This window comes from Myzus persicae, unplaced genomic scaffold (assembly GCF_001856785.1).
Source record: "Myzus persicae strain clone G006 unplaced genomic scaffold, MPER_G0061.0, whole genome shotgun sequence".
Classification (NCBI taxonomy): domain Eukaryota; kingdom Metazoa; phylum Arthropoda; class Insecta; order Hemiptera; family Aphididae; genus Myzus; species Myzus persicae.
In genome coordinates this window covers 408,547-421,568 of record NW_019101058.1, presented here as the reverse complement: position 1 = coordinate 421,568, position 13,022 = coordinate 408,547, and the positions used below count along the sequence as shown (strand labels likewise).

Below are 13,022 nucleotides of genomic sequence, written 5' to 3'. Positions count from 1 at the left end.
CCATAACCATATTAAAACACCACACAATTTCGTATCTCCAAAAATGATAATTCTGAAATTGAAACTAATACCTACTGAAAATATAATTATCGAAATACAACAACCTTTAATATTTATTAAATTATGAATACAAAATAATCAAACATTTTGTAAAACAATAATCCATTCATCTGCTGAATTCACTTGCAAATGTTCTATCATGGATACAAAGTACAAACTAAATACATTCTCACAAGACTCGTATCGATATATTTTTCAAGTATCAAAATTAATCAAAAGTTAAGTACTTTACATATCAACTAAAATAAGACGAACTATATATAGAAGCGTAAAAATCTTGAAGATCTTATATTCCACTACATAAATCAAATTTATAAAGAAAAACTCTGACAATACAAGTTAATAATGACAAATATTATATATTTATAAATATTCTACTGAATCTCTGAAAAATACCTCTTCCTTTATTCTTGAAAACAAAGACATTTTTAAATAAAAATCTCTGTTTTAATAAAATAAAATTTTAAGCAGCTAGATTAGACAAACAAGAAGCACGTTGCTTAAATTTTCAAAACTATGGTCACAATAGACCGTGTTCATAATAGATGTGGAAAAAACAAGATTCTGTAGTAGCCCATTAGTTTTTAAAATGTATACGAATTATTTTTTTGTCAATATCACTCAAATATAACACACTGCAACTACAATTGATACAAATAAATTAAACATATTGTGGTTAATTGTCAACTATTTATATTTGTCATTAAAACATTATGATATTAATTAAAAAGAAGCCAGAAGAATACATTTTATTTTCTATCTCTGAGCTATGAGCAACATTTGCATTCAGAACCAATCTTGTGTTGTTTTAGATTTAATACGAGGTGAATTGACCTATTGTCAAAACTTTAAGTTTAGAACTTAATCTGTGTTGAAACGTTGGCTTTTAAAGAAATTTCAATTTCAAATGCCATTATACTTAGAAAAATTGAACTATCGTAAGAACCCAATGTATATACTATATAAACACAGTTAATGTTCTTAACTTTAAGTTTGATAATACGTTAATGGCACTCTTATATTAAATTTTACTACACAAAATTAATTCAACTAAACGAAAATGTGCTATGTTCCACTTATATCAGAATGGGAGAGAGAAAACTAAACATAAGGTATTACTGAAATCCTCTTAATTCGTATCATTACCGATTATTTTATTTTTAATTTGAGCTAGCAGGCAGCGGTCTAGCATATTTTATTTCGTATCTTGTATTCTTATTTGGTGTTGAAATTTACTATGTTTAGGTTTCGCCCCTTTCGGGTTTTTTGGTCCATGTTTGTTCAGCACCTCCCTCCCCCCCAAGGAAAACAATATGAATTGCGATTATGTTTTCTATAGCCTAACCTTATTTATTCTCAGGATAACACATCAAATATCAAACACTCAACATAATATTATATATCTATAATAAATTATTTACATCGAAATAAAAACTTAACTGTTCGATTTAGTTCTTTAGTAAACGAATTTAAAACTCTTATCAATCCATTTATTTCACTCCTGACATTGACATATTCACTAAAAAATTTTAACTAACCGAAATACCATAATATTTCTTTTATTGACATTATTATTAAACACAGAATTGATGACTTAACACAAAATTGCCTTTAATAATTACTAAACGGTAAAAAAAAATTAACATCGCGTTTTAATATACAGGGAATCAATACCAGAAAATAAAATTCAAAAAGTAATTCAAAACCAAATTTAGGTTCTGCTAGTGAACGGTACCCCTCCCCAGTGTTCAATTCTATATTTATATGATTTCTTTCATCAGGAAATTTACTCATTATTTACGGTCTTTATTGTAAATATTTTTAGTAATAATGCAGACATACGTTATGCTATTAGGTCAATTATATTATTTACAATTTTCAATGTGCTTGATGTTATTATTCGTACCATATTATTTTGAATATGTAGCACTAGAAATTTATTTTTAATATATTTTTAATAGTATGATAAATATCTAATATGTTCTTAAATGTTGATTCCTTTTCGATAGAGTATTAACATTGGAATGAAAATAATATTATATATAAAGCGTTAACTGTGTACTTTATTATTAGCTATAATCATATTATTTAAAGTGGAAACATTTTAAAGTTTGTTATCAATACTAATTTAAACGGTATTTTTTTAAAATTATTTATACTTTAAAATAAAAGTTTTTAATACAATTTTCTTATTTGATTAAAATTGTTATTTTGTAATTTTATTTAAAAATGAATAGTACTCCAATGTTGTTTATTCGAAATATCGTCACTTGACAAAGTATAACATCTTATATTGACACTGTTAATTATAGCTTAAAAATATATTCCAGTATAGCTTTAAATTTTTCAAAAAAAATACTTAAATTATGTAAGCACATATGTATCTTTAGTTTATCAATAATGTTTGAAGGAAAACTACAATAACTACTATAGGTTATAATTTTTATTTGTTTCGAGAAAACATTGTAACTTGTAAGAATGGGTAACCATTAAAATTATTTTTGCATGTCATATATTTATTGTACCTAATTTACATTTTATGTTCAGGTATGTGGGTAGTTGAATCTTTGAAAATGTATGATACATTTGATATACACCTATACATAATATTTTTTTGAGAATATTAATTATATAACTTATAAGTAGATCATAGAATAGTATGAAATTATTATATAATCTACTTATCTATATTTTATTTGTTACTCTAATGTCCTTTCAAAAAAATCTTTATTGAAATCAATATACTTCTTAAAGAACTTTGGTAATAGTATAATATAATATGGTAATCGTACTAATTTCATTTAGAATATTCAATATTTAATCACATTTGAAATATAGCTATCATTGGTGTAAAAATATTTTATTGTTCTGCTTATTACTTATTCATTCTTATAATAAATTGTGCATTGCTGAAATAAAATTACCATATATTTAAATATAGTAATGAATTAGATCAAATCAACAACAATGTGTGAGTGCCTAATGCCTATTACTTTTTGCAATGATGCAATTATACAGGAAGTGATTTTTTTTATTTGCTGAATTAAGTGATTGAACAAAAATTATTGGATTTTAGTAATAACAACAATAAAAACAAATTCAATTATCATTATCATTTTTTTATTATTAATGGTATATACTTTACAGTTTATACCATTAATATTAATAATGAAAAAAACATAAATATTTATATTTTTAAATGTTCGTTAAATATATCTTATATGATAAATTGATAACTCAAATTGTAAGTTCTTGTTTTAATAATGATATAATTTTATTAATAGGGGACGAGGTTACCGAGTGGTCTGACGCGTCCGCTGCGACGCAGCCGGTCGCGGTTCGATCCTCGGCCACCGGGCGGCATTTTTCTCCGGACAAGTCGCGGTGACCGGAGAACAAGTGCTGCCATCCCCCACCCCCGGGGCATGGCAGAAACCTACGGGTGCCCCATTCGAAATTCTGCCAAATCAAACACACACGTGTTCCCCCCTACCGTTCCAAAAACCTACAATACAAACTTATACAACACAAAAACCCAATGGCCTATGTCTCCGAGGGCTCTCTCCTTGAAATTAAAAAAAAAAAAATTTTATTAATACAAAATATATTTGATAAGGTAATTTGTTGGAATTGTCGTATACCTATCTTTCGAATGGTACACAAAATTGAGATGACAATTAACAATTCACACTATTTAAAATTACTTTTATTATTTTTAAACAAACACAAACAATGAAAGTATGAAACAAACATACGGGCCTTGCCGAAGGACCCGCACTGAATAGGTAGACGACAAAATTTTCAGCAAAATGACTAAAATTATATTCAATAAATTTATTTTAGTTGTAAAAACCAAAATATGCCAAAGTCATGCTAATTTCTGAATTTTATAAGTGTTGATCACATTATTAACCACATGTAATTGCAATTAGCAAAGTGTTTGCATTGACATAGTTGATAATAAATGTTAAGTCCATTGTCCATAACGGCAGTAGTAATTATGTCATTCCAAAAGGGTCATGTTGTTATATTTGATGAAAAACTAGTTTTCAGGGGTAAAAATATAATGAAAAAAGAATTTAAAGGCTTCGCATGAATAACTTATGAGCGTTACTACTACCTGTTCAAGGGTTAAACAGCAGGTTATAAATAGTTGGTCAAAAATTAGTTTATATAACATCTATTATAAGGGTAGGTTATCGGAAATATACTGTTGTTGTGCAACATTTTTGGCTTCACTTATTTCTCCTCTCCCCACTACCACCGTGGTATTTTTGTCGTTGAATTTCCGTGATTTATTATAGCCTATTTTGAATTAAAGAAAGATATTATTAGGATAGGTCAATATAAGTAGGATATACAGCTATAAGCTCTCGAGGGAATTTTATAAAAAAAATAATACCATACCTAAATATTTTGTTTGACGTTGTATTTATACGTATACACTATATACGTATAAACGTAGCTGGGATATTTCAGTTGATTATATTATTAAACAGTATGTCGCAACCCACCCATAAGCGGATAACTCCATAGGTTTACTCAGAAAGAATGATTTTAATTTTATTATATTTATACCGTACGGTATTCAAGCCTAGTAGTTTACTCATTCTGCTTCTACGCATACGTCGTATAGCTATTATTGACTAATGTAGTAATGTACCTTCTTTTGTTGACATACAAAAGCTATTAAATCACAAGCAACAATCATAAACATATGATAAACGAAATTATATTTATATGTACTTGTATAGGACGGAAGTAAAAACCAAAACATTTTAATTGTTTGTTTGTTTGTTATTTTATGGTTTGTGAATGAGTGGAAACATAAATATTTGAATGGTCTTTATTTGTTACGGGGAACTTAATGTTTTGTTTGTAGTTTTTTCAAATACTCTTCTTAGAACTCATTCATCTCTACAAACCTTTAAAGCTATTAATTGTTATAAACTTATAAATATTTTATTGTGTGGCGCACTGGTGCTAGACAAGTTTTCTTGGATTTTAATTTTTAATTTTCTCACTAGACAACAACAGAATATTTTAAAATTAAGTACTTTACTTATAGTCTATAGAAGTTAAAATTTATCTCTTTTGAAAATAATAAACCTAAACCTTTTACCGAATATTGTTGATTAAATAAATGGTTATTGAAAAAAATTTATAGTTGAAATAAGTACTATTAGGTAGGTATAAAGCATTGACAAAATAGTAAACACAAATTATAGTTATTCCATCAAATTTAATATTATAGTTTATTGAGATATTATATACCTCAAAAAGTATTAACTTAAGTTCGAAAAATATAAAAACTAATAAACACCGTTATATGGATATTTTGTGAAACGAAAATTTGTCTACTATAAATACTTTATGATGCCATAAAGAAAAAATATTGAAGTAGAGAGAGTTTTAGTTTATTTTGGATGTAACTGGGTTAATCTACTTTAAACTATAAATATTTATTTTCAATAGCCAACAAATGAATTAAACTTCATCCATTGGCTATGCGTCTAAACTCTATACTTAAAACAAGTTTATATTGATATTTGATGAATTAATATTTTAATCATGCTTTTGAGAATTTTGTAATATAGTTCAATAAAATGAAATATAAATATGTCTCAATATTAAATATTTGTCTACAAAATGAGCTCATAATAATATTTCAAATGTTTAAATGTTATTAAAAAAATTATGATAAAGTATGGGCTAAAAATCAATTTTAAATTTAATGAAAACAAGATTTAAATTGGGACAAAATATATTCAACAGGTGTTGGTTTTTATAATTATAAAATAAAATAAAATAATAAGTTTGTTGTAATTTGAATTTTATGTTAATTATGAATGATGAATCATTATTATAATTGTAACACGGGTATAATTGGCCACTTATAAACATGAAGACTAAAAATAGACGTTGTTTTAACATTTTAACTATGGTAAATTATGCACATTTTTAAAAAAAACTTTTAATCTACTAGATTCTACAAATAAATATCTTAAATTATTTCATAGTTTTCATTTAATGTCAGAATGTTAACTAATTAATCCTTAATTTACTTATAAGGCTTTATCTGAGACTTTCATTTGAGACTTTTTTGACTAATAAAACTATACTATTATTATGGAAAAGATTACACTTTTTTGGAAATTTTTTTTTATATTATTATTTATTTCGAATAATTACGAAGCAACATTTTTGAAAACAATTATAATATTTAAGAATTTTTTTTTTTTGAATTATCATGTACAAAACTAGAATTTTGTAACGGGTAGTTAATTAATTATAACACTTATAAAGTTGTAACTTATAAATATTTAAAATTTAAATGAGCCACGCTCCAAAATTGACGTTCCACTTCTCCTAGCATCCAAACGTTGAATACTTATAAGTTATAACTGTAATTAGTTACTGTATCAAAAATAAAATGTATACATTAAAAGTATAGATTTAATATATATCATTATAAGTATCAAATGTACATTTGTGAAAATAATTGTCCAATGTAGATTTTTAGCTTAAGACAATACATTTGAGGTTTTTTATTTGAATGATGGTTAATATTTGTTTAAATCATCAATCGTTATTTGAAAATTTAATGCTAATATTGTTTTTTAGCTTAACCTGTAAATATAAACTAAAATTAAATCATAACATTTTTTTTATGAATAGGCCCTAAAAAAATCATAAAATATCAAAGTACAAGTTATTTGTTTAGTATGCAAGTTGGAATATGAAAAATCGGCATGCTTTCATTCAGAACATTGTCATTCTAAAGAGCACAAGTCGCTCTACTAACATAAAATAATCAATTAAAACCAGAACTACGTTTAAAAACGGTTCTCATCTAGTGTATTTTTACAAAGGATTATGTACAAGGTCATAATATGTTTACATCACTAGTTAGCCTAAACATTCAAACCGATTACCTGGGATCATTTCTTGATTCAATTTTACGTCGACGTTTTGATAACTACCTAGAAACATTATATAGTACAATTAAAATCACTAAATCGTTTAAAAACATATTTACTAGAATTTTTATTCTTAGTTTAAAACCAAATAAATATTTGATTTCATTATTAATTTAGCGCATACATTAGATACTTTATTTTTTGTGTTTTAAAGTCTTAACATAATTAGTAACTTCTATGTTTCATCACTAAAATATAATATTTTATACTTATTTTATATTTAATCTTATTATATATTATAATATATCGATAATCGTTAGTATGAAAATGTGTTACATTTTTAAATTAAAAGTTAGTTTCTATCTAACACTAAGATGGGTAAGAAAACTATATACCAACTACTTGTTTAAAATTAGAAGCTCCAGCTTTATGTAAGGGAAATTACTTGGCTAGTTGTATAGGCTACCAACTCTCACAAAGACCTCCAATATCATCATCAAACCTAAAAAAAAACCACATCCCCAAAATGTAAATTTTCAGTTGCACAAACTGCTTCACCAGAAACTTCCTCAACCAACTCATATACCTGAACAGCAGAACCTTTCACTTTTACTCACAAGCTTCTGCTAATAACCATACATCCACACAACACCGATATGATTAAACCTCTTCAAATCTTATTTTAATCCCGAACCGATTTATAACAGGGATCAAATTCCCTGACATGCCTTTGATTTTTTTTTAATCATAGTTATTAGGAGCACCACCAAAAAAATAGCTTATAACCACTCTTAATCCACTTCGTATCCTTCAACAAATGAAGTGCCAATGATATCCTAAAACCTAAACCATTAAAATTAATTAACCGCGATCGCACACGAGCAAAAATTCCTGTAAATGTTGACAGTGGGCTACTTCTTTTTAAAATCACTCATGCTATAAGCCACTAATATTTTTCTACTTAAGATTGTGTGGATTGTAAGACGAAATAAAGGTTTCTATATGTATATATTAATTGTTTTATGCAATTATTGTGGAATTATTGAATTTTCACGACTTTATTGGTACCTAGAGCTATAATTACTATATGAAATAATAGTAAACTAATAATTGTAAAATATGATACGATATACTACTTGTATTTGGAAAAAATCAGTTCAACAAAATAAATTATAAATAGCATTATAAATATATTATAAAATATCCTCAGAAATAAATGCTGAAAACTGTATCTGCTCACTTGTTCAGAATCGTATTCCGTATGAAATGGTTTAAAATTTAATTTAAATTTCATACTTCGATTATGGTGACCTATTCTCAATGGTGGGGTACACTCAACTACTCAACGTCAACACAAACGGCAGATCGATTTTCCCGTTTTTTTTCCTAATATAATGTGGATGATAATTTTAGTCCATTTCGTAAAATTAACATTAATTTGTATACGCCAAAAATGTATGTACGAGTACGACATGGAAAACGTTTTACGAAATGAATATGTTATATTTTTCCACGCATGGTGAAATTGTTTCTTTCATGACTATAATAATGGACATTCACACAATAAATGAATATAATTATCGCATTCTCCATGATATTATACACAACTGTATAGTATTCGTTCATCAATATCTTATAATTTTATTTATATTATAAAACATTTAAAATAGATTCCTATTATACCGTATTAATAATTTGTTAAGTTCAGAAGGCAAACACGTTTCGACAGGTACACACATGGTGTGAAACTTTGTACTTAAATAAATCAGACCTTAATTATAATAAAATATTAAATTGTAAATTTTAGTTAATATAGAGTGTTTAACAACTGAGCGATAACATTTACTGATCTATAAGTCAAAGAGAAATGTCACCGTAATGAAAATCAATGAGACGGCGTATTGTTTATGCAATATTGATACATAGGTGTTACGGAATTTGTTTTGTATTATAAATTACTGACATCCATAATAGGTTAATACAATACTATAATTCATTTTTAAATATTATTCATGGACGTTCATTTTTATGTATTATATTACGATTATACGGCAGTGACATTTTTCTATTTCGACGTTTTCATTTTTTTAGTATATTGTTTAGTCGATTAACAAGAATTTCTATTTTCAAGTGTAAGAAAAAATATTTTTATCCACACGAAAATGCATTAACTTTTTGTTAAATAATACGTTCTTTTGTTATAAAAACTTATTGTTTCGCAGTTAATAAATTACTATCGATTTGCACAGTCACCATTAACCCAACCCTTTACTAACCCATGCTTCGATTTATTAAATGATACAGTTAATTCATTTTTATGTATTACCGATGACACAGATTTTATTTTGAACGTTATTAATTTTTTTGGAACTCTCATAGCGACATTATCACTGGTTTTAGATATTTTTTTCAATAAATCAATAATGTAAAACAAATAATAAATATATCATATATTTATACAGCGGAAATACCACGTACCACGATCATTAGTTATTATTTAATTATTATTAGCCATTTGTTAAATTATAAATTTTTGATGTTCATCATCCCATTCCATAATCTAAATAAATTTTTTGTTATTGTTAATTAGTATATGTGTCCATCTAATTTGTACTAAAAAAAATGTAGAAAAATTGCTCAAATTATAACTATTTATATTTTAATGGCTTAAGTGTAGTTTAGAGTTTTTCATAGTTGTATAACCGTGATTTGTGTTAGTGTCAATTGCATATTACTTAGGAAAATGGTATATTGTAATGATTTAGGTTATTTAACTGTCTACAAAAAAAAAAATGATATTGAAAACAAACGAATAGTATTGATCAAGAGGACAAATGTTGCTTGTAATATTATGCAAAATTCTGATAACGATACAATTCTATTTTTGGATGAATCTCCATTGACGATATTATTGACGCATTCATTCACAAAAATACGAAACACAAACAGAGGTGGCGATTAAGTGAAGAGGATGCTTCAGCGAAAAAAAATGTAACGGACTATGAGAAACTGCTTTTGTATGAATCTTTTTATAGAACTCCCAAATATAAAATATTTAAATATTTAATTGAGAACAATACTTTTTATGAAAATAAGAAATGTTTTTGTTCAGTACTTTTAATATTTATATTTTTTAAATGCTGCACATTGGATACATTTTCAAGGAGTGAGTGGGTTCATTAAATTATTGATTTTTTAAATGAACACGAAGATCACCAGAAAAACTTAAAACTGTTGTACAATATATAAAAACTTATATAATTGCGAAGAGAAATATATCTTATCATTATTAACTTAATGAAGAACTTTATTAATATTGTATGAACTGCTGAATTTAATATTATGATAATTTCTTGTTTCATTTAATCTTCAAAAAGGATTATTTAAAAGTGTTTTAGGAAAGCTGAGTAGTAAAGGATTACGCGAAGAAAGTTTTTTACGGGAATTATTTCAAAGTATTTACACTAATATTTTTCCAAGTTTCTTTAGTATCCGTGGACTCGAGAGTTGAGTAACATTTTGTGCATGGTATCTCATGGTTTACTGAACCGTGGATTAAGGACGACAAGTAGGAGTTATAAGAATTTAGTGAAATTCAAGACATATTTCGTTTGATTTAAAATGCTCGAAGAAATTATTCTAATTCTTTACGAACCGACTTGATGCCGTTTACAACCTACTTTGGGCGTGCCGCACGCGTGTAATATTATTCTCTGCAAATGTCTCTAGAAGACCGTGACAGTGTGGGTGATTGTGAAATATTCGCAATGACGTGTAAAAATACATGCATAATTATACACGCGATCCAATAAACAGAACAAGCGTGCCGAGCTGAATAATGTAACGTGATGTATGTATGCATGAAACGCATGTGGAACACACGTGTACCCATAACGTATATAGGTTTTGCGAAACATAAATCGAAACAGCGTCATGACTCAGCGCAGAATATAATATTTTGAAAGATGAACTCCGCAATATTATTATTCACGGTTATTTTATGAACGATTTAAAATCCAGTCGGGATCAAACATTATCATAGTATTACACGTTTTACAATCTGAACGATTACGAGTGCATTGTGTGGTATTATGCGGTTTTATACATTGTATATTCTGTCTAGTCAAAAATTCTGGTGGACATACGCGAATACTGGATATCTTATATGTATATATATACGTCGGTGTATCTGTTTACGAATCATCCGTCTATCTCGTATGGCGTGTTATATTGTTTTTCCAATGACGTTTCGCTGTCCAATATTGCGTTTGCATTAAATTTCACGTGTCTGCGGATTGCGTTATATGTTTGCCGGAAAATCGTAAAACAACAAGAAGAAATAATATCGAACGGAACGCGAGAGGGGACGATAGAAAAAAATTATTTCCTGGCGGCGTGGAACGGGTTTTTATTTTTGTATTATTTTTTATTTTATTTTTCGTCACCGTCTTTTGAATTATATCTCATACACCCACCCACACACACACACACACACACACACACACACACACACACACACACACATGACGTGGTGGTATTACGGGCGGGATATTTTTCCGACAATTCGATTGCCTGTCGTTATCTCCGGTCGTTTTGTATTATTATATTATTTGCCGAGTAGTCCCTCTGCCGTCGTCTCGTTCGTTCGAGAACCGACNGGACGATAGAAAAAAATTATTTCCTGGCGGCGTGGAACGGGTTTTTATTTTTGTATTATTTTTTATTTTATTTTTCGTCACCGTCTTTTGAATTATCACACACACACACACACACACACACACACACACACACACACACACACACACACACACACACACACACACACACACACACACTCACACGCTGCATTCCTGTATATTCGATTGCCTGTCGTTATCTCCGGTCGTTTTGTATTATTATATTATTTGCCGAGTAGTCCCTCTGCCGTCGTCTCGTTCGTTCGAGAACCGACGGCGACGGCCATGACGACGCGTATAGCACCAAGAACTGTGTGTGGTGGCGCAAGAGTACAACCATAGCTAGCCGCCTCCGCCGCCGCCGCTGCCGCCGCCGCCGCCGTACTTGCCGGGAACGAACCGAAAGCAAAGTCTTTCCCGCACGCCCGAGACCGAAGTCTGCCCACCCCTCCCCGCGACTATCGATCCACCGCCCCGACTCGAAGTCGTTTTATATTACAATCCACCACCACCATTTGAAAATATGCGTATAAGTATTTATGTTCGTGAACACAACAGTAAATAATATGTTTTATGTGTTTGTGTGCGGTGCGCGTACAATACAAACGCTTTATGTTATAATATTATTATGGCCGTCATAGTTTTCACATGCATTTCGACGATAAAAACGGACAGCGAGCCGCGAAGACGAGAGGAAATCGGGTGTTAAGTTTCCGCGTGTGCGCAGTGACGTGGGTAGGTATATTATTACGCGATTTCGGAAAAATTACGAAAATTAATAATATTTAATAAATCTTTAACCCTTGGTGGCACTTTGTACAAAATCGCAACTATATACGGCGCGTGCATGTTATGCGATATTATACCTACGTCATAGGTACACAATATCATATAAAATATAATATGTATATACCAAACGTAAGTGTTTCATAAAATATAAATTTAATATAACACCATTGAAACATCCCCGTCGTTATGATATATAGTAGGTGAGCGAGTTGACCTCGATTCGGTTTGATTGAATTCTCTTCTTCAGCTCGCTGGTTTCGTATTTTTTATGATGGGTAGGTTTAGGCTAGGTATATATTATTTTAGGTTTTATATTATCGTACCGTGGTCGTTATATCATCATCATCATCATCATCATCATCATCACTATTATTATTATTGTTATTATTAATATTATTCTTCGTTGACGTCAAGAAGATAAGCAACTTGTGTTTATGATATTATATTTTTCTAAGTAAATTGAATTTTATTCGAGTGTTGGCGAAAAATTAAATGCGATCAGTGGTTGTGGTAAGTATTCGAGTGAAGTTCGACGCGACGCAACGGCCTGCGTAATGTCTGTGTGATTGTGTGAGCG

At 28.8% G+C, this 13,022-nt stretch overlaps 1 protein-coding gene across 2 annotated transcripts in view; it reads right to left on the bottom strand.

Annotated features, from left to right (window-relative positions):
• Positions 1–13,022, bottom strand: part of LOC111027550 — a 36,795-nt gene that overhangs the window by 14,803 nt on the left and 8,970 nt on the right. Inside the window, exon 2 of one of the 2 annotated variants that reach the window (XM_022305953.1) lies at positions 6,996–7,043. The exons of the other annotated variant lie outside the window; for it this stretch is intronic. Within the exon in view, the coding sequence (XP_022161645.1) occupies positions 6,996–7,043 (48 nt within the window). The remainder of the gene's footprint in view (positions 1–6,995; positions 7,044–13,022) is intronic. 2 annotated transcript variants of the gene reach the window in all.